The sequence below is a fragment of the Rhinatrema bivittatum genome, chromosome 11, assembly GCF_901001135.1.
Source record: "Rhinatrema bivittatum chromosome 11, aRhiBiv1.1, whole genome shotgun sequence".
NCBI classification, from domain to species: domain Eukaryota; kingdom Metazoa; phylum Chordata; class Amphibia; order Gymnophiona; family Rhinatrematidae; genus Rhinatrema; species Rhinatrema bivittatum.
Genome location: NC_042625.1, coordinates 67,501,146 through 67,525,707, shown reverse-complemented (window position 1 = coordinate 67,525,707; position 24,562 = coordinate 67,501,146). Strand labels below are relative to the sequence as shown.

The 24,562-nt window shown below is 47.6% G+C and overlaps 1 protein-coding gene across 1 annotated transcript in view; it reads right to left on the bottom strand.

The window, feature by feature from the left end:
- Positions 1 to 24,562, bottom strand: part of MARK4 (microtubule affinity regulating kinase 4) — a 185,963-nt gene that overhangs the window by 40,620 nt on the left and 120,781 nt on the right. Inside the window, 5 exon segments of the mRNA XM_029620037.1 lie at positions 3,983 to 4,219; positions 5,590 to 5,646; positions 12,917 to 12,987; positions 13,866 to 13,931; positions 16,975 to 17,023. Coding sequence (XP_029475897.1) covers positions 3,983 to 4,219; positions 5,590 to 5,646; positions 12,917 to 12,987; positions 13,866 to 13,931; positions 16,975 to 17,023 — 480 coding nt within the window.

The window sequence follows — 24,562 nt, the reverse complement described above, 5'->3', positions numbered from 1 at the left end:
AAAGAACTCAAAAATGAAATTGCAGATCTATTATTGGTAATTTGTAACCTATCAGAAGATTGGAGGATGGCCAACGTAACTCTAATCTTTAAAGAGGGCTCCAAAGGTGAATCTAACTTCAGTGCCAGGAAAAATCATGATAACTATTTTAAAGAAGAAAATCAAAGAACATACTGCAAGCCATGGTTTAATGGGACACAGCCAGCATGGATTTACAGAAGGGAAGTCTTGCCTCACCAATCTGCTACATTTATTTGAAGGGGTTAATCAACATGTGGATAATGGTGAGCCAGTGGACTTACTGTGTTTGGATTTTCAGAAGCATTTGACAAAGTGCACCATGAGAGACTCCTGAGAAAATTAAGAAGGTGCGGTCTGGGAGATCATTTCTATTGTGGATTTCACACTGGTTAAAACTTTGAAAAAAAGAGTAGGACTAAATAGTCAGTTTACTCAGTGGAGAAGGGTAAACAGTGGAGTACCTCAGGGATCTCTACTGGGAGTGGTGCTCTTTAATATATTTATAAATGATCTGAGAAGAGGAACAATGAGTTAGGTGATCAAATTTGCAGATGACACAACATTACTCTGAGTTGTTAAATTACAAGCAGATTATAAAAACTTGCAGGATGACCTTACGAAACTGGAAGACTGGGCATTCAAATGGCAGATGAAATTTAATGTGGACAAGTGCAAAGTAAGGCACATGGGGAAAAGTAACCCACATTGTAGTTACACAATGTTAGGTTCCATATTAGGAGCTACCACCCAGGAAAAGGATCGGGGGGGGGGGGGGGGGGAAGGTATCCAGAGTGATAATGTACAAGTCAGGGGATGAGGCATGAAGGAGAAAGGACAGGAGAAATAGGAGGAAGAACGGTGAAAGCAGAGCAGGTAGGATGAATAGAAAGAGGAGAAGGAAGGAAAAAAAGCTGGAGAAGGGGAGAGAAAAAGAAGGAAGAGAAGCTATTAACGTATCCACTGCTGAAGGAAAGGCATAGGCACCAGCTCTATGGGTGCTGTGGGTGCTTAAGCACCTCCAATGTTGCCTTCTGCACGCCTACGAAGCCGAAGCCGAGAGCTCCATGTTGCAGGGAAGCAGGAAGGAAGTGCTTCCGTCTCTCGGCTTCTTCTCCCGCCTCCCCCTGCGGTTTATTGGCTGGCCACGGAATGTCTGACCAGCAAGAAGCAACAGTGTAGGACAGAGTGGCTTCCTGAGATGCAGCAAGGATGGAGAGAAGAGGGCCTGGGGAAGGGAAGGAGGGGCTACGATGGGGAGAAGGGAGAGGGACTGACCGAACGGTTGGGAGATGAGGAAGGAATGCTGGGTAGGAAAGGAAATTGCTACTTATACACGTGTAACTCCTTTAAAAATTCACTCCGTAGGGCTGCATTTTCAAAGAGTTTTACATGCATAAACTGGCTTTTGAAAATTGTTACAATATGGGCTACTTTTACACGCGGAACTCTTTCGGAAATTCACAAATCGAGAGTTGAGCCGAGCCGGTCAACGAAGGGAAGCCTAGGAAGGTGCTGAGGAAGGGTGAGGGGGTGGGGAGCAGTGAAGGGATGAGTGAACCAAGGCTGCAGAGGAAGGGATCCGGCTAAGGAGGAACCTGCCGGGAGTGGAGGGATGGGAAAAGGAAATGGGAGGTGAACAGAAAAGGAGGGGGCATGGGGAAATGGGGAACAGAGCAAGCTAAGAGGGCACAGGGAGTGGAGTAAGCAGAGGGTTTAAACCCTCTGACCCCCAAATATAAGTCAAAGTGTGCCCATGCAGGAGAAGGAGAATTTAAAACGTGCACAGGGAATAAGGAGAGGAGGGAGGAAAGAGGATAAGATGGGGAGAGGAGGAAGAGAGATTGGGAGAATGTGAGAGAAAAAAAGTGTGTGTGTGTGGGGGGGGGGGGGGGGTCAGTGTGAGTGGTGGGGACAGAGAGGCTGTGGTGTGGTTGGGCTGCAGGGGGGGTGGGCAAGGAGAGGAGACTGGTGTGGGAGAGCTGGGGTTGGGGAGAAGAATGACTAAGGGGACTGAGTTCTTCCCTAGTTTAGGGTTTGACCACATACGCCCGTAAGAAATTCACAGTCTCAGAGATTTCCCAGGTTTGGTTAGTGCTATGACCATGAGGGGGGGGGGGGGGGGTCAGAGAAATGAGGGGGGGGGGGGGAGGTAGGAGGTGAGACAGGGTGACTTCCTGTCTGAGATGAGGGGAGGTGTGAGATGACTTCCTGGCAAGGAGGGAGTAATAAGAGGGTTACCGAGAGAGGAGACACGGGAAGGGTTAAACATCAGTGATGCCCACAGGAAGCAGGAGGAGGGAAGGGTGGAGAAAGTGGAGGATGGGGCTGTCTTTCTTTACTGCAGGGCCAGGCTAAGGAATGACTGGATTCAATATACTGTCCGTCACCACAAGAAGGACTAATCCCTCCTCTCCCGCCTCTTCCCATCTCCCTTATTTCCATAGTAACAGGCAGGGCTGCCTCTGCTGCTGCAGAGCAAAAAAACCTGCCTGACTACAGCACAGGAAATTACGCAGGCACTTACAGCAGTGTTTCCCAGCCCTCTCCTGCAGGCCCGTCTAGCCAGTTGGGTTTGCAGGATATCCACAATGAATATGCATGAGATAGATGTGCATACATTGGAGAACCTCATGCATATTCATTGTGGCAATCATGAAAAATCAACTGGCTAGAGGTGCCTGCAGGAGAGGGTGGGGGAGGGGTGGGGGAGGAGGAAGTGGAACTGTGGTGGTGAGAAGCGGAGTGGAAGGGAATGTGGGTCCGGGGCCAGGTGTGAACACACACACACACACACTCACACATATATGCGAACACACCCAGCAGCAACAGCAGAAGCAGTGGGGCTGACAGGCATTCGTGTCTCTTCCAGCCCTTTCATCCTCTCAGTTGTGCCAGGAAATTGCACAAACATGAAGACCATGTGGCTATTCTGATCTGGGGGTAATCACGGGCTCTGCTCGGTCTCTGCAGGGCGCTGGAACTGATTTACATCACCAGTTTCTACGGGGAAGCCAGCACTGATTTACTGCCAGAAAAAAGGTGGCAGAAGACCATTCCTGAATGACGTTCTGCCAGGAATTAAGCCCCTGGGAAACAGACACAAAAAGGGATTGAATTAGCACGCGTCTGAAACTTGAGAGCTGTAGTGCTTATTAAGGCCAGGGTTGAAACCTTGATGACTATATTACTGCACATATAGTTTCAAACTTGTGTTAACACCAACCTATTTTTTTTTCTCTGCAGCATCTGCTTCAGTATCACCCCTTCTCCTCTTTCTTGAAGAGGAGGAGAAGAGGGGGAACATGAGGGAAGGGGCTCTTTCTGCTCCAGGCTTAATCTCTCCCCCACCCCCACCACCTCTTCCCTGCAGGCTTACTAAAGAGGAGGGGCTGAGCAGAACATCCCTGCTGCCTCTTAAGTCTGAAAAGAAGGGGTGGAACTGCATTTCTGGCCGTTCTCCCACAAATTAAGCCCCGATTACAGGAACAGATTCAGAGAAATGCTCACACACATGAACTCATTCACACCCACAAGCAAATGTATGTATGGCGGACATGTGTATAGCAACAAAAATCAGCATGCAAACACGTCCCAGATCTGGATATAAATGTCTAAAAGCAGAGCACTCATGCTGTACGCAATCCATGCTGCAATACAGGTTCTCTCTTATGGGGCAAGACGGGTACCAGGACGTCTGGTTCAGACCATTTGCCCTCAAGCCTGTCCTCCCAACTCTCACGCCTATCCTGCTCATCAGGCAAAAAAAAAAAAAGATAGCCACACGCATACATAGGAGGCCAGGGGCTGAGAGATTCTTTTTATTATCTAAGCTGGAGGCCTACAAACTCCACTTCAGAAGCATTAGCTCTCTAGAGTAGAAACACTGCAACACAGCGTTTCATTTTGTACAGGGCCAGTCACACTGACTGAAGGGGGGTCCCCGTGTTCCAGCCAGGCTCACCTTCAGGTTCTGGCCATCGAAGGGCAGGGAGCCACTGACCAGGGTATAGAGGATGACACCCAGGCTCCAGATGTCCACTTCGGGTCCATCGTACTTCTTGCCTTGGAAGAGCTCGGGAGCTGCGTATGGAGGGCTTCCGCAGAACGTGTCCAGCTTGGACCCTAGAGTAAACTCGTTGCTGAAACCAAAGTCGGCAATCTTGATATTGGTGTCCGCATCCAGGAGCAAGTTCTCCGCCTTTGGAAGGGAGGGAAACAGCAGAGAACTTTAAAGCGGCGCAAGGCACTGCTTTGCTTCCTGATTTTTATAGCTTCCCAAGAGGTGAAATCATGAGGTCAATATCGAAAACCTAGCCATTCAGCTATGTTACAGGCCGATACAGTAAAGTGCACTCCAATGGACCGCACTGTTAGCCCGTGTTTGGCTGCGCGTTTTTGACGCGCTATTTTTACCCCTTATACAGTAAGGGGTAATAGCGCGTCAAAAACGCGCGTCAAAAACGCGCGTCCAGCCCCCGAAACTAATAGTGCCCGCAACATGCAAATGCCAAAGGCAGGAATTAATTTCTGCCGGTACCAGGGAAGAATACACCCTCTGACTTCATATCACAGTGATATGAAGTCGGAGGCCCCAAAATTAAAAAAAAATTAAAAATTAAAATTAAAAATCTGCCCGCGGGTCAGAAGACGGACACTCAATTTAGCCGACATCCGTTTTCTGAAACCGTGGCTGTCAGCGGGTTCGAGTACCGACGCCGGTAAAATTGAGCGTCGGCTGTCAAACCTGCTGACAGCCGCTGCTTCTGTCAAAAAGGAGGCGCTAGGGACGCGCTAGCGCCTCCTTTTACCGGGAGCCCTAATTTACATACCTGGGCTTTCTGTATCGTACTCCCAGAAGAGTGGCCTGGGTGCTCACAGGCTCTCCCGCGCATTTTTCTGTATCAGCCTGTGAGTCGGACAGACCCATCTGGCTAACTTTTACAGGATATTCAGCAGCACATTTAGGTTATTAAATATCCACGGACAAATTGCTACTTAGCCAAATAAGTCTTACTCGTCTAAGTTTGGACTTGCTATTGAGCAGGTCTAACTTAACCAAATAAGTTATCCATCTAAGGCTGAATATTGCTACTTTGCCAGGTAACTTATCCAGCTAAGTAGCACCATCCCAATCCACCCATGCCCACCCACAACTTGTCCAGCTAACTAGATAGCTAGATAAGTATTTATCCAGTTATCATGAGTTTGAATATAGACCTCAAAGTGTTTGAAACTTTTAAAGCTCCCATGAATCTGTGCATTTGGTTTTACTGTATATTTCAGGAAGTCAAAAAATAAAATCCATGCTTTCAAATTCCTAAGTATGCTCATCTTTTTAGAAGTTAAAATGGATTATAGGCATTTACAAAAGGAAATCATTTTTTAAGTGCCTTTGTCCTCTGAACTAAGGTTAACCAAGATGCCCTGGGACGGACTGTGGATGGGAATCCCATATTCTGATAGACCAATGAGAGTGCAGCAGGAAGAGTATTAGTCCTCCAGAGGAGGGGAGGGGTGGGGGGATACTCAGGAGCAGATGTGAATGCAGAGCATGGAGAGAAGTCTCACCTTCAGATCCCTATGCACAATGTTCTTCTGGTGACAGTAGTGGACAGCAGACACGATCTGACACAGAGAAAAAAACAAGAGGAAATCAATATGAAATCAAGAGGGACTTCTACAACGAGCTAGCCACCAATGTGCCAGGCCAGCCTAATATTATCAAGGTCCATACTGAGCTGCCGTGAGGCTCTGCTAGTTAGCTGGTTGTGCCGCTGGATATAACCGACTATCTTAAAGTTAGCTGGTTATGTATAACCGGCTAACTTCAGGACAGCCCTTTGGCCCGAGCACAGTTGGCTGGCTAAATCAACCGGCTAATTCTGAATATTGAGTTAGCTGGTTAATTTATCCGGCCAACTCGACTCTTCCCCAGTCGCCCATTCTCCGCCCAACTTGTCCGGCTAAATACTTAGCCAGCTAAGCGGCACCTCCTGACGGTAGCAGGATATTCAGCAGCACCACTTAGCCAACTGAGTGCCATTTTGAATAACGGGCTCATCAGGAGCTGTATAGCACAGACCAGGTGTATGCAGCCTCTCTCACCTGGCCAAACATTAGCCAACCTATCATGTCAATTTTGACCATGCTGTGCTGGCTATTTCTGTAAGAACCTGAAGAGGTAATCTTTCTAAGTCTAGTCCCATTTCTGCAGACAGGATCTCCTGTAACTATAACCATTGCAGACAGATAAGTGTCTGATTAGCTCATTAAATCCTCCTGTGATGGAGATCCCACCACCTTCCCGGGTAACTCATTTCAGCACTTGACTACCTTCACAGTTAAAAAGTTCATCCTGTGTCACCCAGTTCTCTCCTGCTGCACTTTAAGATCACGACTTCTTGTCCCATCCTCAACAGATCGCCATTCTTTTTATAACCCCTCCCTTTCACGTGCCGGAAGTCTACTGCCAAGTCATCCCTCAGTCTCTTCTTCTCCAAGCTAAATAAACCCATCTCCTTTCCTACACCATGTTTCCCAGGCCTCTCACAACCACCCTGGATCCACTTTCAGAAGCCCTCACCAAAAGCAGGAGTGCCTGCAGGTAGGAGAAGAGAAAACATGGGCAGCTCCATGGAGACACAATCCAGAAGAGCATAGAGTGGGAGGCTCAAAGCACTCTCCATCGCCCCCCTCCCAGCAGGAAATGACATCACGAGCAGGTGTTACCGCATCACGTGTTCCTGTGGTGCCAACATAGGGGATAAACGAGCCCTGCGCCCTCCCCGATCTCCACCCCTCCCATGTGCAGAATAACATTTCTTTCAGGCGATTAATTCCGATAGACCCATTGAAATAGAAAAATGTTTCACTTTTTTTTTGCTGTGGTGTGGATCTGCAGTGCTACCAACAGCTCAAAGGCAGCAGCAGAAGGAAGAAAAGAGTTCAAACCCTCTGCTGTGTAATGGAGAGCGGCATCACACACTTAACTCCATGATAAAAGCATTATGCCTATAAATCTCGGTCTTATGTGTACAAAGTGGCTTTACTAGAACAGCCCCGGGATCAGTTTGCGTAGAAGTGTGAGCATAACGTGGTTTCACGTGTACTTGTAGTGCGCTGAAGAGAGGTGTTTCGGGGGGGGGGGGGGGCGGAGTGGCGACTCAATCGAAGGGCAGGTGTAACTCTGAACCATGTATTGTGTACACGTCCGCGAAAAATTTCCCGAGGATTTTCAAAGCAACCTTATGCGCATGAGTTCACATTGAAAATACTCGGTCAAGTCTGCATGTACAACGTACATGCAGATGTTCCTGCTACACCAACTGTTTACCAAGGGGTAATGCACATAAAAGGGCACTCAAAAGCAATTTTACATGCACTGCAAAGAGATATTCTGGAGGCCAGAGTTGGGGGTGGGGACGTAATTTACATTTCCAAACGTATGCAGGTAAATATGCACACACAGGGTTACACCTAACTCTCCAGCAGGTGTAGCTTTGTGCACGTATGTCGCCACTAGTTCCGTGCACACCACCAAATTTTCAAAGGGAATTTATGCGGATAAATCCACTTAAAAAATGTGGGCTAAAGTCTACAGGTAAAGTATGCAGACTGTTTTAAAATTACCCTCTAGAAAACTAAATTTGGACTTGGACATTTCAGTTGCTTTTATTGCACCATAGGCATGGAAACAGTGGAAAACAGGTTTTGTTGTACTGCCTGTTCACTTGCTGTTAGCTGCCGTAAGTCTCTTCGCTCTCACAGAGGCTTGCATGGAGGGCTCCCACCTGACTCAGGTTAACCCAGGGAGGCCGATCCAGTTCTGATTTTATCCCCTTAGGCATCTGCAGACTTGCAGTTTCCTGCCTTTCCTGAGAAAACAGAACTACAAGTCCATAGAGGCAATAGGTCAAAACCAGGCCTGGATCAGGTGGCAATTCTACATGTACAGTTGGTGTCATAAGTATTTGGTGGGGGAGGGGGGCACGCTTGCATGCGGAGAAGGGAATAGGTTTGCCATCTCACTTCAAATTAACCAAACATGCTAATCCCATCCTGATTTTGACCCACTGAATGCATGGATATTTGGTCTCAGGTTTCCATTGATTTCCATAAGAAAATCAAAACTACAAATCCATGTGTATGCAATGGGACAAAACCAGGATGTGATTAGCCTGTTCAGTTGACCTGGAGTGAGATGGTAGCTCTAGGAGGGGATTGCCTCAGAGAGGAAGTTATCGTCTAGCAGATGTCATATAAGGCAGAGCACAGAACGGGAAAAACCTTAGAACCAGGCTGCTAACTAGGATACAGAGAATGACACACAGATGTCCACTTCTGGCCCAACACATCCACCCACACATTAAAGGCCCACTCCCTTCTTGCACAGGCGATGAATCTTTCATGTTTTCGGGGCTCTTTTGGGTGTTTCATTCTGCAATTGATTTGGACTCGGTCTGCAGGCCGCACACTGAAATGTGCCCTTCCCCCACCCTTCTGTTTTTAATTTGTAAGGCAAGCAATCAATATCCATCAGCCCAAATTGATTAACGACTATCCAGCTCTTCCACTCCCATCTCTACCCCTACCATCCATGTCAGATATTGCAGGACTGAGAGCAGCTCTCAGCTTCCTCTGCCTCTAGGACTGCAGGAGCTGTGAGCTCCCTCAATAGCCAGTGCTCCAGTAGCATTCACTATAGTCTCTCCTGATGGAAGAATCTGGGGCTGCAGGAGCTGCAGGCTCTCCCACCTGGCTAGTGTTCCTGCACCATTCCCCAGAGCCCAAGCCAATTTATGGCCAATATGGCTTTTGCTAAAGGCAGCACTAACTGAAGGGCACCAGCACGCCAATCTCCCCATGCAGTTATTATCCATTGCAGGGGCCGGTAGTGCAAGAGGAGCGCACGCTGATAGGGACAACTTTTGGGTGGTGCAGCTCAATCCCATCCCCTGATGTCACTGATCCACTGCCTTGCCCATGGCAGGAGGAATGCAGTGGTAGCACTTCTTAACTGTGACCGCCTGCGTCCTCCTCCTCCTCCGGGGACTCGCTAGGAAGCTTGATCTGTACGGTCAGGCAGATCCCCATGATTCGATAGGCCCTGTGTGGGTCAAACTCCACTGTGAGCCAGGGAGGCAGTCACAGAGAAGAGGCACCACTTTCCTCCTGCAGTAGAGAAGGTGAAAAAAACAAAACAAAACAGCTTGGAGGTCTAAGGCATGGGGGAGAGAACTAGAGGGTCAAACTCAGACCCAGGAAAGGAAGAGATGAGTACTTTTACTTTTCTAGTGATTCTTCCATGTGAGCTGGCTAGGAAGGGTTCTGAATGGGGCAGTGGAGCCAATGAGTGAGTGGGTGGGAGGAGGAAGGGTGGGGAGCATTTTTCAAGATGCAGCTGCAGTGCTATTTGTTAGACTGCCCAAAGGGGTAGGAACCCTCACTGCGTACAGAGGATCCCTAGTGGCTGAAGGATGGAAATGAAGAAACGGGGTACCCTGCGGGAACGTTTTGGTATAACATTTATGCTCGGGGGTAACCTGCACGGAGTGCCAGTTGCAACTCTCACCAGAAGGTGTGGGGGGTAACCTAAATAGAGTGGCAGTTACAATCTTGCTGGGCAGACGCGATGGACAGTTTTGGTCGTTATCTGCTAGCATTTATTATGTTACTAGGAAAGAACACATGAGAAAAGAGTGTGCGTTTCTGAAACAGAGTGAATGTGCATATACATGTCAAAGAGTGAGAATGTGTGTGTATTTCAGAGAGTGTGTGAGAGAAAGTTTATCTGCTTCCCCTCCCCTACCTGCTCTGCCAAATTAAAATAATATACAAGTAAGTGCCCAGCCATGTTAACCTCAGGACCCCCCCAAAAAATATCAGTCCTGGCTATGCCACTGGTGGGGTTGGGAGAGAGAGCAAAAAGTGAATGGTTTCCCTATCTCTCACATGTTCACTCCTAACCTCCTTCCTTGCCCTCCCTTTGCCTCCAGCCATATGGAATTTGTTGCTTACTTGCTCACCTCATTGCTCATTCTAACATTCCCCCCAGCCTCCCTTATTTTGTCAGTCCTCCAGCACCTGTTTCCTATTTCACCCCATCCCCCCTTGCTCATTCTCTCCCCATTCGTTTTTACCTCCCAGCCTCCCTTTGCTCACACTTTCCCCCATTCGCTTTTTGCTCTCTCTCTCTTTGCTGTTAATGGGATTCTAGAACCTAATTAGTCAAAAATCTGATTCTCCTTTTTCAGCCCCTATTGCTTAACAAGGTAGAGAAAAGAAGTTAAGGGTCCATTCTGGTGGAGGTTAAGAATTACATTCATACAGACCTATGGATCACACTTTTGGGAACAGGGTCACACTTGTATCTATTTATAATTTATAAATAATAGTAGTATTATATTTTAAAAAAACTAAACAAAACATTTACTAGAGTCTCCCAGGTGATGAGGGTTCACTTGACCATAGGTATAAAATTGCCTGATTATGGGTCTGCCATTCCCTACAGAGCTTCCTGGTAGAAAAAGGAGAGGACTGTAGGAGCTGTGAGCTCTTCCCACAACCACCATCCCTGCATCATTCCCTATAGTACCTCCTGTTGAAACAGTCTAGGACTGCAGGAGCTGATTGGGCTACAAGAAGAAAGGATTATCCTTATTTGGGTATACATTCAAAGTAAGTCCCTGTGGAGTTTCCCTTTGAAAATCCAGGATCACCAGAGGAATGCGAATATTTTGTAATTTTTTTACTGTTCTGTTAATGATTCGGCATTTATAATGTATTATGATTTCATGTATTTTATTTTGTGTTTTATGTTGTGTTTTAAATTGCAAAATTTATTTATATAAACCAATGTGATTGATCCAGAACATCGGTAAATAAAACCAAATAAATAAATATAAATAAATAAATACATTTTGTATCTGTTAGGCACATGTACAAAATTTGCATGTGAAAATACCTGCAGAGATTTAAAAATGCTCTCTCTGTGCATACTTCATTTTTTTTTTTAACCCATGCTCTGCCAGCCATGCTGTGATGCCCACATTGGGGGAAGGGTGCAATTTTCAGCTGTTTACTCACATAAAAGTTTTGAAAATTGCCTCTCTCATTAATCAATTCCAATCAGATAAATCAGGGTGCAAGTCTATGTATTGACTTGTCCAAGATCACAGACTATCAATAGTACGTGGAACTTGATCATGTTTTCCTATGTTATTTTCCTACTTAGAGCACCCGTTTGATCTTCCCTTCTACCATTTACTACGGAATTTTTAGCAGTCACTTGATCTCGTGGCGTTCAGTTGAAGGCAACCGATGTAATAAAAGCCAGTGTCTGTCACGCTCCCATAGAGTGTGGTGCTTGGACCCTTGAGTCACCGATGGGCTGGGGCAGTCACTCACGCAGCGTGTAATGTCAGTGTGCGGGGCCGGCATGGAAGCAGTGGTGACAAAATCATCAGCCCATGGGAGACGGCATAGCGGGAGCAGTGGCAGAAAGATCATCGAGGGGCAGGGGGGGAGTGAGAGACACTATAGGCGGGGGGAAGGGAAATGAGAGGCTGGTGGGGGGGAAAAGAATGGGAGAGATGCTGGTGGAAGGAAAGGCAGAGAGGAGAAAATGATTGGGGGAGAAGGAGGGGGAGAGAGAGAGAGGCTGTTGAGAAAAAAAGAAACGGGAGACACACTGGAGGAGAGCAGAGAGAGTAAGAGGTTGATGGGAGGGAGAGACAGAGGGGAAGAGGCTGGTGTAAGAAAGGCTGGTGAGGGAAAGAGGACAAAGGGGTCAGCCTTGGCTAGGTATGAGAGAGAGAGAGGGAGGGAACAGAGGTTGGGTGGAGGAGTAGAGAGCTGGGCGGGGAGAGAAAAAAGGGGCAACGAACTGGTGAGAGGGAAGGGAGAGAGAGAATAGAGGCTAGGGGGAGGAAGGAGAAGGGAGAGCAGCTGAGAAGAAGAGGGGTTGAGAGGCTGGGTGGAGAGAGAGAGATGGTAGAAGGAAAAGAGGAGAACGTGGCTGGTGACAGAGGGGAAGGAAGGGGGAGATGAGCGAGAGGCTGGAGCGAGGTGCAGAGTGACCGCTTTCGTCCCATACTTTGTATCCCGCCCATGCTGAGCTGTGAAATCTTGGCATTTTTGACAGGCATTTCATCTAGTACGTTTTAAAAGGCAGGGAGCACACCTCTGGCACTTTAGAATAATAATCCAATAGACCACATCTCCATCACTCTGGCAGGCCAAGGGTCTTTTAGAAAATCAAATGATTCTTCTACTAACTTAGTACCTGATTCACTAAGGGTTGTTCCCATAGACACAACGGGGCCAATGCAACATCAAGCACGAAAAAACGTGCAACCAAACTGGGATAAATTGTGCGTCCCTAATGCGTCCACGGCATCGGGCACCCAGGAGATGTGGCTGTGCGCCAGTTAGGAAAACAGACACTCAATTAACGAGCATCCGTTCTCCTAACCCACGCACAGCCACGCTTAGGAAAACAGAAGTTCGTAAATTGAGCGTCCATTTTCCTAACCTGACCGCTGTCGAGTTGTTTTTTTTTTATGCAGCATTTTTGGCTTTTTTTTGTGGAGGCTTGGAGCGCGTGAAGACTTAACGTCGGCTCCGGAGCTGGCATTAAGCTTTGCTTGTTAAAATGTGCACGGCGGGCATACAGTGATTTTTTTGCATCAGGGGTATTAGCTAATAACCTCATCTGCACGGCATTTACATGTGATGAGCGCTGTTAGCTATGCACTGGTTTCGACGCTCGTTCTGGACGCACTAAGCCCCCTACTGCCTTGCTCCGTACCCTCCCCCCCACCCCCGCCCCGCCAGTAGCTCTTCCTATTGCAAATGCTAGAAGTGAGAGATCAGCAGGCACACGGTCTGCTCTCACCTGTCGGAACTTTGCCCGGGCTTCCTTCTCCTTCATCCGCCCGTGGGACACGAGGTAGTCAAACACTTCCCCTATGAAAAAAAGAAGAGGCCGAAATTAACCCAAGCTCTGGAAGGTGGCTGAATCCCCACCACAAGGCTTCTCCACGACGCCCTCCTCTTGGGTGTAGTGCAGAGGCCTAGCAGCTCTAATGATCTTAGAGAAAAGCAGACTCTTCACAAGCCGAGATACCTTTTATTGGAACAACCTACGAGTTATCCAAAAATGACGATCTGCAAGAGCTTTCAAGACCGCACAAGGACCCTTCCACAACAGCTGTCAGGTGCCATCCTAACCCCAGTTTCTCAGGCACATCCCTATCCTCGGGGATTAATAATCCATCTCAGGGTCTCATGAACATGGCATTAATGATCCAAATCTGGGTGGCAAGCACCTCGCTAACCTCAGGGATTAATAAATCATTTCAGGGGCTCAGACACATCCCCCAATCTCAAGGATTAATAACCCATCACTGGGCTCAGGCAAACCCTTATCCTCAGGCATTAATCATCCCTCTCATGGTCTCCGACACCTTCCTAATCTCAAATTTTTAAAGTAAAATGGGTTCTCATCAAAGCCAGAGCAAGATACGCACGCACAATCTGAAAATAATGGCTAAGGAGATGGTTAGAGAGGATGGGTTAAAGCAGAGAGCGGGAGGGGAGGAGAGGGCAGGCGCTAGATAGAGAGACAGAGAGAGAGAGAGAGAGAGAGAGGGCCAATGCAGCAGATACAGAGACAGAGAAAAGGCAATGAGACGGAAAGAGTGAGACAGCAGACATGACAGAAAAAGAAGGATAAAATAGAGAGAGAGAAAGCAAGAGACGGAGAGAAAACAAGGACAGAGAGAGAGAACAGACTGACAGACAGAGGACCAAGACAGCAGGCAGAGAAGCGAGGTCTCACTTACCACCGCTCGCATACTCCATCACGAGATACAGAGTTTTCTCGGTCTCAATCACCTCAAATAATTTCACTGCAACAGCAAACAAAATGAGGAGAATGAGCACAAAATTTCCTCAAAATAGGTTTTTTTTAAAATATATAAACCTTTTACCCAAAAGCTGCCCCTTAATCAAGCAGGTTTTTCCTTTACTAATCCCATCTTTCATAGGCGTCAGAACGGGGTGGGCTACCAGGGCTGTGGCCCAACCAGATTTCGGCCACCAGAAGGGCTTGTGTGCAGCGGTTTCCCACAGGCCAACATACTCTTCCTTTATTTTATTACATTTTTACTTTTTATTTATATTCTGCTTTTTTCAGTGAATTACATTTCAGGTACTGAGGGTATTTCCCTGTCCCCAGAGGGCTCACAATTTAAATCCGTACCTGTGGCGATGGAGCGTGAAGTGACTAGCTCAAGGAGTGGCGACAAGGATTTGAATCCAGCTTCCCTTCTTGGTAGCCCCATTGCTCTGAGTAGGCTCCTCCTCCTCCATGGCTGGTAAACCCCCCCCCCTTACCAGCCAGCCTCCAGCCTCAGGATCCCCCTCCCCCCCCCCCAACAGGCCTCCAAGCCGTGGGACCCCAACCCTCCCCCTTCTCTCAGCCAGCCGGCCCCTTACTCGCCTGCGGGCTGGCTTGCTTTCTGTAGGGGACGTGCCGCTGGCTGTACCGCGCGCCCCTCTGCATGTTTCAGCGGCAAGTCCCCTAGAGAGCCAGCCAGCCCGCAGGCAAGTAGGGACCGGCTGGCTGAGAAAAGGGGGGAGAGGAAGGAAGTGCTGGGGAAGGGGGGAGATCCTGAGGTGAGGATGGCTGGTAAGCGGGGGGGTTATGGTAGGGGGATAGGGCTGGAGCTTGTTGGGGGGGGGAAGGTGGGGGGGGGGGGGGGGTTGTCCTGAGGCTGACTGCTGGCCGAGGGGCGAGCCTGGGAGTTGTTGAGATGGACTGAAGGGCAGGCTGGCTGGGTGCTGTGCACAGGGGTGAGAGAGGGAGTGGTTTGGGGGTAGGGGGGTGGGGGGGATGGCTCAGGGATCATAAGATGTTATATTTGGGACACCAAGCTCCTGTTTGTTCTTGTGGGTGGTGGGGGTGAGTGTTATATAATAAAACACGCCCCCATCCCCCCAGTTCTCCCCAAGAATAATGCCAGAAGCTTGGCAGCTCCAACATAACAACTTCCGCGCCTCCCAACAAACGATGATGGAGGCTCGGGTAAGCATAGAAGGAAATGTATTTTGTTTCTAGCTTTCAAGTTGTGTACTGCATACGGAGTCTGACTCCATGGGGTTTCCATTTCAGCTTTTGTCTGTACATTTGTAATTTGTGGTCAGCTGTTCTGTATTTGGTGAAAGTCTTTCTGTGTTCTGCGACTGTGGCCAAGCTGAGGTATTCTGCTAGTGCTTAGGCATCTGTAGCAGCCTTGTTCATTATGTTTTCCCGACAGGAGGTGTACTGATGTTGTAGGATTTGCTGTGCTGCCTTTTCATAAGTAGGGCTGGTGCTGTTGGGAGTCCTGGGAGTTAAGGTTGCTATGGAATGGCAGATTCTATGGAATGGCAGATTCAAATAACCTATGCCCTGCACGGTTATTTATTTATTTTTTTTTTGGTAGGATTTTGTATTGCCCAGTAGTGAAGAAAGTCTGCTTTTCTGATACTTTGAATTGTTTTGTACGGTGAGGTATAGGGAAAAATATCCTGCTCTGTCCCCATTGTTAGAGGGGTATGTGCGAGTGCGTGCCTATTGGGGGTGGTTTCTCTGGATACATTTACAGAACTGGAGGTACAGGATTTATATCGGAGTTGTTTTGCACAGAATGATGAAAATGAACCTCACTCTTAAGTCAGGGTACAGTATAAGTGAGGTAGGATCTGTCTCTCTCAGATCTGCTGTTAGGGTTCTTAATACTTAAATTAAGCCAAACAACTTCTTTCTGAAGCCTGAATGGAATAATATATTCAGGCTACATATATCACGCTTTCAAGCACCAAAAGGTGGAATATTAAATAAATAAGCAAGGGAACAAATAAATACATAAATTGGGTGAGCTTGGAAGCTCTTTAATCAGGTGAGTGACGCCCAAACAATGAAAACTGCTTCTGTATCTTTAGGCCACATTGTCTTGGCCTCTAATTACATCTCTTGGTACTTGATGACCCCCCCCCCCCCCCATGCAGAGTACAGAATAATCCGTTAGTACTGACACCTCCATTAGTAATGCTGTTCCTGTCATTTTCTCTTTTATTTATTTATTTAACATGTTTTGTGTACCGGATATTCGGTTTTGCCACCATAACGGTTTTTACCACTATGTCTGGTTTTCTAGCCCCAAGCATTTTATTGGTTGGTCTGGGAATGAATAATTATATTCTGAATCATGTGAAGGATGTATGCAAGGAAGGATGACATTAATTGTAAACACAGAGAAAGAAACTGGCAGTGGGAGCTGTGGCAGAGTAGGGGAGCAGCTTGGTTGGCCTCCACATCTAAAAAGGTATTTCTGCTGCCCCTGCCATCTTTCCTCCATCCCAAATGTACCCCCCCCCCCCAAACCCCATTCAAATTCTCTCCCTTCACCCTTGTGTTCCTCTTCCCCAGCCTCATGTTTCCCCTCAATTACAGTTACCCCACTACCCCTATGTCACCTTGACAAGCAGATCCAGTCCTGGCTCCTTTCCCCCCTCATCCCAGGATTTACAGTTCCAAATCCTTTAAGAAAAGCAGGAGCTCGAAGCCTCCAGAGACAGAGGCTGGCTCCACCCTTGTCTAAATGACACAGACCCAGTTGGTGACCCTGTCCCTGTGCAATAAAATAGACCCTAGTTCTTAGGGGGAAGCCTTAGGCCGGTTATGGCTTTTTTGAATCTCTCCCCCATTGCATTCTGGTAACTACCGGGCTGATTTCCAATGGAAGAAGCAGGGAATACATAAACCCACAATGCACTGGGACAGAAGGTCAAATTTCCCTTCTAGAAACCGGGTTCATTCGACATCTCTCCAAATTGTTAACTCTCAGTCGCTGGTATTGCGACTGAGAGCCCCATTTCAGAGCTGTGGTACCAACACACTTCTCTTACCGATGTTGGGATGGTTCAGCCCCTTCATAATCCTCACTTCTCGAAAGAGCTGGAAAATAAGAGAGAGGCACAACTTAAAATGAAAAGATTTTTATCCAGATGCTGCATTCTGCGCATCTCTCACCTTGCTGATTAGGCTTACATCAAAGAGGTTTCCTAAGACATGGCAGATAGACCAAGGAGCTCTGTAAATCCCTCCTCTTCCTTCCTCTCTACCTCTGCTGCTCCCACCTGCAGTGCTGGTGGTTCTTACCAGCCCCAGTTTGCAGGAGTCAAGCCTAGGACCTCAGCCTAGGACCTCCCGCACAGTAGTGATCATCCCAGGAGCTCCCTTCTTTCAAAACGTTTATGGTAGTGATGCAGAATCAAAAGTTTTCATGCCCGACTCTGTCCCCCTCCCTAACCCTGGAAGCTCTGCCGCTGGCAATTTCTCCAATCCACAACTGGCTCTCTCTCCAGCATTCAGGTCGCCACCTCCCCTCCCCCTCCCCAGCTCCGTGGCTTCAGGCTAAGCCAGCCCTAACTTTGCCCGCACTGCACCTCTGGAATTGTAGCTTCAATGTCTCTATGAGAAGCAGTGACTACAAGCAATGTTACCCGCTGTCAAAACCGGATTTAGGCATAGGCAACTACCGAGGGTGCCAAACATTGAAGGCACCAAAAATCCGGGCCGAATAGGAGCCTGCTTCTACTTGCTTTAGTGCCATGTGCTGGCACAGTTTCAAAGGGGCAGCCACCATGGCATTCTGCCTCTGGGCCCCAAAATCTTAAATCCAGCCCTGCTCACTACCCTGTACAGGAGACTTCAGATTTCCTTCTGTCTGATGCTGCTCCAGCTCTCTCGTGGTTTGAGTCATGCATGGCTGGCAAATCCCACAAGACTACAGGGCTCTGCGTGATTGACCCTGCAGTTGGCTGGAGCAGCAGGACAGGTAGAAAGGACTTGGAAGTTCCTTGCACAGTTTATCAGGTACGCTGACTCTTAAGTCCTTGAACGCAAGAAGGGGTAACTAGCTCAGCCCTATCCCAGGTGACCAGGTGAGCTGTCTAGGAACCATGACCTAAGTGTGATACAGAGAGCCAGGGGTGCAGCTGCTGTTTTAGGTTTGCCACCTCGCCCCAGGTCAATGGAACAAGGCTGATCCAGTCCTGGTTCTGTCACGTGGCTTGCATGGATCTGCAGTTCTGCTACCTTTCAGGGCAATCAATGAGAAAATCTAAACTATAAATCCATGCACGCAGTAGGACAAAACCAGGACCGGATCAGCTTGCTCTGTTGACCTGAGGGAGCTGGCAACGTCAGCCATTATTTCTAATTTCTCCAATGATATTGTTGCTTTCTGGTGTACATCAGCGTTTAAATGTCAACTGCTATACTGTCACCTTTCATTCCTCCCCCAACTCACTTCCCACCCATCCTTCACCCCCACACCTCCCCAATATAACCAAGGCCAGGCCCTGCTGTGCTGTTACCATGGTAACCACTACGGCAGAGTCTTCTCCCGGGGGCAGGTCCCAGGCTAATGAGATATTGCACCATTTCCTGCGATCACAGAGGAAACCTCGAGGAGGACTCAGACGCCATTTCTTTTCTAGGACTGCAGTGTGACACTGAGCCTCGCACGCGTGAACTCACAGTTAACTCAGACGTACACAAGTTCATCCGCACATGTATTACACATACTCTCAGACACGGAGAGAGTCACCTGCATACATTCAGCCATACATGTATGTGTTCTCACACTCCCAGACACATGCATACACACAATCACCTATATACGCATCACACCACACCAAGTGAGCAATACAACACATAGTAACATAGTAGATGATCACAGAAAAAAAGGCCAATTGGCCCAGGCAGTCTGTCCTGTGCCTAGGCGCTAAAGTGCTCTACTCTGATACCACCGATGGCGCCCTGGCATACCATGTTGAGTGGGTTGACTGCCCTGAGGACATGGACGGCACCCTGATCAGTCCCAGGGAAAACAAATGACTGTACCATAGGAATCTTTTATGCCATGAAGGCTATATCCTGCCTTGGCGTTGAGGAGGAGCTCACTCAGGAGAAGCCCTGAGCTGACAGCGTCAATCTTTTCTTCAGCCCTGAGGGCTCACATTGTTACTTTTCACCCCATCCACTCTCTCTCACCTCCCAATCTCATCTCTTCCTCTCCTACCCTTCCTTTCACATCCCCCAGCTGATGATTTCTTACCTCCCAGCTCAATTTTCTTTCACTTCCCCTCTCACGCCTTCCACTGCCAATCCTTCTCCAGCTGATCCAGCTTTCAAACCCTCCTGCATCTGATCCCTCCCTTCAAACAGCGCCTTCTCTAAACCTCTCCCTGGACCAGGGCCAGCTGCAACATTTTTCTTTGTGTCCCGGGCCAAAGATAGGATAACAAATGGTGAAAAAAAAGAGGCCAGGTTGACGACAGGAGCAACATTTTCTCTTGGGTAGGTTCAATGGTAGGTGAGGAGAAAATGAGCCACGGCAATCTTCCCTGGCCCGTGCACTCTCAGTATTCCCCTGCCCTCTTTGCTGGTCCCAAGCCCAATGGTGATCTGAAAGTCAGTACAGGCTTAGGAGCCAATGCAAGCTCACAGGCTGGGCGGCGGCCCCAATCCCTCTCTGTTACCACAGAAACCCACAAGAGGGCAGGGTCACTCCAGGTCCTGGGAGCGTGTGCTGGCCCACAGACCCCATGCTGACTTCTTCTACTAATGCTGCCGCTTCTTGCGCCTGAAGCGTGCTGCCATTTGAGGCACATAACCCAAGCTGAAGATTTTGTGGTCCTGTTCGGGGACCTGACCCAAGTTTGGAAAGCTGTGACCTAGAGTATTGTGTCTAGTTCTGGAGGTTGAACCTCTAAAACATTACACAGCTATACTAACTGCACTGATCACATCCTCTGGTAACAAATTCCAGAGTTTAATTGTGCGTTGAGTAAAAAAGAACTTTCTCCGATTAGTTTTAAATGTGCCCCATGCTAACTTCATGGAGTGCCCCCTAGTCTTTCTACTATCCGAAAGAGTAAATAACCGATTCACATCTACCCCTTCTAGACCTCTCATGATTTTAAACACCTCTATCATATCCCTTCTCTGTACCTTCTCCATCGCAATTATATCTTTTTTGAGATGCGGCGACCAGAATTGTACACAGTATTCAAGGTGCAGTCTCACCATGGAGCGATACAGAGGCATTATGACATTTTCCGTTTTATTCACCATTCCCTTTCTAATAATTCCCAACATTCTGTTTGCTTTTTTGACTGCCGCAGCACACTGAACCGACGATTTCAATGTGTTATCCACTATGACACCTAGATCTCTTTCTTGGGTTGTAGCACCTAATATGGAACCCAACATTGTGTAATTATAGCATGGGTTATTTTTCCCTATATGCATCACCTTGCACTTATCCACATTAAATTTCATCTGCCATTTGGATGCCCAATTTTCCAGTCTCACAAGGTCTTCCTGCAATTTATCACAATCTACTTGTGATTTAACTACTCTGAACAATTTTGTGTCATCTGCAAATTTGATTATCTCACTCGTCGTATTTCTTTCCAGATCATTTATAAATATATTGAACGGTAAGGGTCCCAATACAGATCCCTGAGGCACTCCACTGTCCACTCCCTTCCACTGAGAAAATTGTCCATTTAATCCTACTCTCTGTTTCCTGTCTTTTAGCCAGTTTGTAATCCAGGAAAGGACATCGCCACCTATCCCATGACTTTTTACTTTTCCTAGAAGCTCCTCATGAGGAACTTTGTCAAACGCCTTCTGAAAATCCAAGTATACTATATCTACCGGTTCACCTTTATCCACATGTTTATTAACTCCTTCAAAAAAGTGAAGCAGATTTGTGAGGCAAGACTTGCCCTGGGTAAAGCCATGCTGACTTTGTTCCCTTAAACCATGTCTTTCTATATGTTCTGTGATTTTGATGTTTAGAACACTTTCCACTATTTTTCCTGGCACTGAAGTCAGGCTAACCGTTCTGTAGTTTCCCGGATCGCCCCTGGAGCCCTTTTTAAATATTGGGGTTACATTTGCTATCCTCCAGTCTTCAGGTACAATGGATGATTTTAATGATAAGTTACAAATTTTTACTAATAGGTCTGAAATTTGGACACACACAAAGTGTGTATTTACTTTTGGAGAGAGTTAACATAGAAAGTCATGCAAGCAGTGATCAGGAGAGTTATTTCTCCAAGTCCAAAGGGAGAAGGGAGTAAGTTGAGAAGCTGAGTGCACCCAACCAAGTACCTCCGCATTAACTAAGGGTGAGAAGAGGATTTCAGCAGTTCTCACTGGGTTTCGAAGGGAGACAGAGTCCTAATGGGACCAAGTCAGTCCAACTTTTCTTGCAATTTCTACTCAAGGTACACGAGAACCAGTATTTTTGTGACATAGAGTGTGGAAGTGCTACAGACTGTATTTTCTTCTATTTTGTAGTACTGTACTATTTTTTTTCTGATTTTTGGTAACCTCTTATTGTCTATACTTTGACCAGTAAATGTTATTTTGTTTTGGAACAACACCCACTACGTGGAGAATTTTATTGAGAGACTATGGTGATCTCCTTGGGCCTTGTAGCTGGGGTTTGGGGTTTTCTGCTTCCCAAGTCAGTTGAGGCTTAGTGTTCCCAGCTCCTGAGGGAGGGAGCACCAGTGATTAAGACTCAGATTCAGGCAGAGCCATAGCTAGCCTATGTCTAATATGGTTTCAGCCATAGTAGGCACTGCTGCTCAAGGGTGCCACTGACCCACTACATGAATGGGGCCAGTGGTGCAGAAGTGCATGCTCCCCCTAACGCTGGCTGCAGGCTGGCACCTCTCCTTCTTCAGGCGGCAATCTCTTTCCTCTTCTGGATCTTATGGTTGAAAGCTCAGCTGTTTGAACCGCTCAGGGAGCCACAGACAGAGCAGTTCAAATAGCTGTGATTTTGATGCAGGGGCCAGCAGAGCCCATAATTCCACCACTGGCGGCTTTTCTGGTCATCCGTTTGAGCTGCTTTTCCGCTCTTCAGCAAAGAGACAGAGATGGTCAGCAAGAGAGATGCCCAATGATGCCGGTATCCTATGACCCGGGAGAGCACCAAGCCGCCCGTCGCCTTGGAGAGCTGGTGCACCGCCGGCCTAGAGTGATGGGGAAGAGTGAGAGAGTGGAACCTCTGCGGCCATGGCTCAAATCCTTCCTATCCACCTCCAGGAGCTCCTACAGGTAGGGAACGGCCCAGATCCTCAGACCTTCCGCATCCTACGCTGGGTTCTCTTTTACCATGCCTCGCTTCCCAGCCCCATCTCTGCTCTCTTCTTTTCCCAAGCTGGATGCTGGGTTTTTCTAGTGCCCCGAAGACCACCCCCTTGTGCTGAGGGCTTTTGCATGGAGCTGGGGTCGGGCTTTCTTATGGGACTGGAGTCCCTCCAAATCCAGGAGCTGTACAGGGAGAGTCTCTCCCTGCTGGGCCCCTGCCATTGAGAAACCTCTGCAGAGAAGCAACAGGGACTAATGGGCTGTGTAAAAGTAAGAAAAGTCAATAGGGTTGTTTGGGGGCTTTATATCAGGCCGACACTCGTGCTCCGGAATAAATGCAGGCGCTGTCTGTTCCATTCAGCTTTAAGGTGCCTGTTGGGAAAAGTGGAAATGGGACTTGGGTATTTAGGTGTCTCTGGGTCAGTGGAAGTAAAAGCCCCTCTGCGTTCCCTTTGCACTGTAGGGATGGCACAAACCCTCAGTTTTGATGTCAGGTGTTCATTTTCAGACAGTTTCCCCTTATTGCACGTCGACTGTAAATGTGGAGTCCCAGTGCACAATGCTGCAGCGCTGCCCACCTGCATTAACACCTGCTGGGAGAGGCAGTATCGGAGAAGGACCGGCAGCTTGGAGCTCTCTTCCAGCTTCTGGCACTTTCTTTCTCCACCTCACCACTTTGGCTTGAACCATGCCAAATGTCTTAGATTGCTTGCTCTCCAAATAAATGATCACATAAAATAATTTGAACAAGTCCTATAGGACTCCGAAAAGATTTGACATTTTGTCCAATGTAATTCAGTTTTTATCTGCATGTTTCTATTTCTAATCTGTGGTCCCTTATTCTGTATTAGGTAAAGGTCGGTATAAACAAAAACCAACGTGAAGGGTGAAAATTCCTTTCCTGCTATAGAGCTTGTCCGGTACTTTGCTTATAAAGGCATCTGCCACCCCTCAGGGCTGTGCCTTGGTTCTGGATATACACCGTTTTTAATTTTTTTTGCTCAGTTTTTGTAATGCAATTTAAATAGATGCTCTTGAAAAGGTATAAATAGCTCTTGAAACCCTCTCTCAAAATATGTGTTACTGGAGGATAGGGAACCCGTAACTAAAGTTTTTAGCTTTTAAACAGCACCAAAATGGCTTAAAGTCAAATCCAAGCTCTTTATTTAGATTTAGCTTTCTCGCAGGCACAGAAGGTATTTCCCTGTTCCCAAAGAGCTTACAATCTAAGGGCCCTATTTGTTATGCATTTTTCTCCATAGAAACAAAATGGGAGAAAACCTTAAGTAAACAGGGCCCTTGCGTTTGTAACCTGAAGCAATGGAGGGCGAGGTGACTTACTCAAGGTCACAAGAAGAAATCAGCAAGATTTGAACCCTGGGCTTCCCTGGTTCTCCGCCCGCTGCGCTGACCACTAGGCTACTCCGCCCCCCTGATTCCAGCCCTGATTCCTGCTGAGCTGGAAAGTACAAAGGAGCAGGAAACTGTTGGATTAAAAAAAAAAAAAAAGCAGCCAGCTGGATTTGCTGAGTTTACAGTTTTTTGGTGGGGGGGGGGGGGGGGGGTTTAAAGATGTTGCTTCCTCTTCCACCACAGAAGACACAGCAGCTTCAACTCAGCCAGCTATTTATGGGAACACGAACCGAAAAGTTACTGGTCTTAAAAAACAAAACAAAACCCCCACGCTGATGTAGAGAGTTTATCTTTGTTATATAAGAAAGCGTGAGTCAAAGAGAGAATGAAAGGAGCAGGAAGAGAGGGAGAGAGAACGGCTGGGGGAGGAGATGGGAAAAGAAAAAACAAAGGGAAATGAGGAAAGGGGGGAGGTTTGGCCAATTTGCAGCCACATCATTTAGCCTGTAATCTTCGCCATACAGGAGAGTGAATTTCAGATACGCTGCATACCCTACTCCCCATTTGCTCTGGAAAGAGGCTTCCTTTCGCTCTTAAGCCCTGGTTATATTTTACACGCCAGGCCAGCTATGTTGCCCTTCAGTCTCAAAGGCAGCCCCTCTTGTGGTCCCTCTGGTGAAAACATGGAAATATTTTTGCTCTTTTCTACAACTGAAGGGCTCGATATCTCAATTCTTGCCTCTTAACCGTAACAGAAATTGTTTGTCTGTGACCTCAGTCACCGATTTTCTCGCTGTGGGGGCCTTCCAGAGGGCTAAAGTTTCTTTCAGTTTCTTGATGAGGAAAGGGCAGATAAGGTCCTTTCCCGGTTCTGATGAATGAATTTGGTCTGCACCATAAACATTTTACGCCTGCTTGAAGAGCAGGCATTATATTCAGTCACCTGGGATGACAAACGGCAAC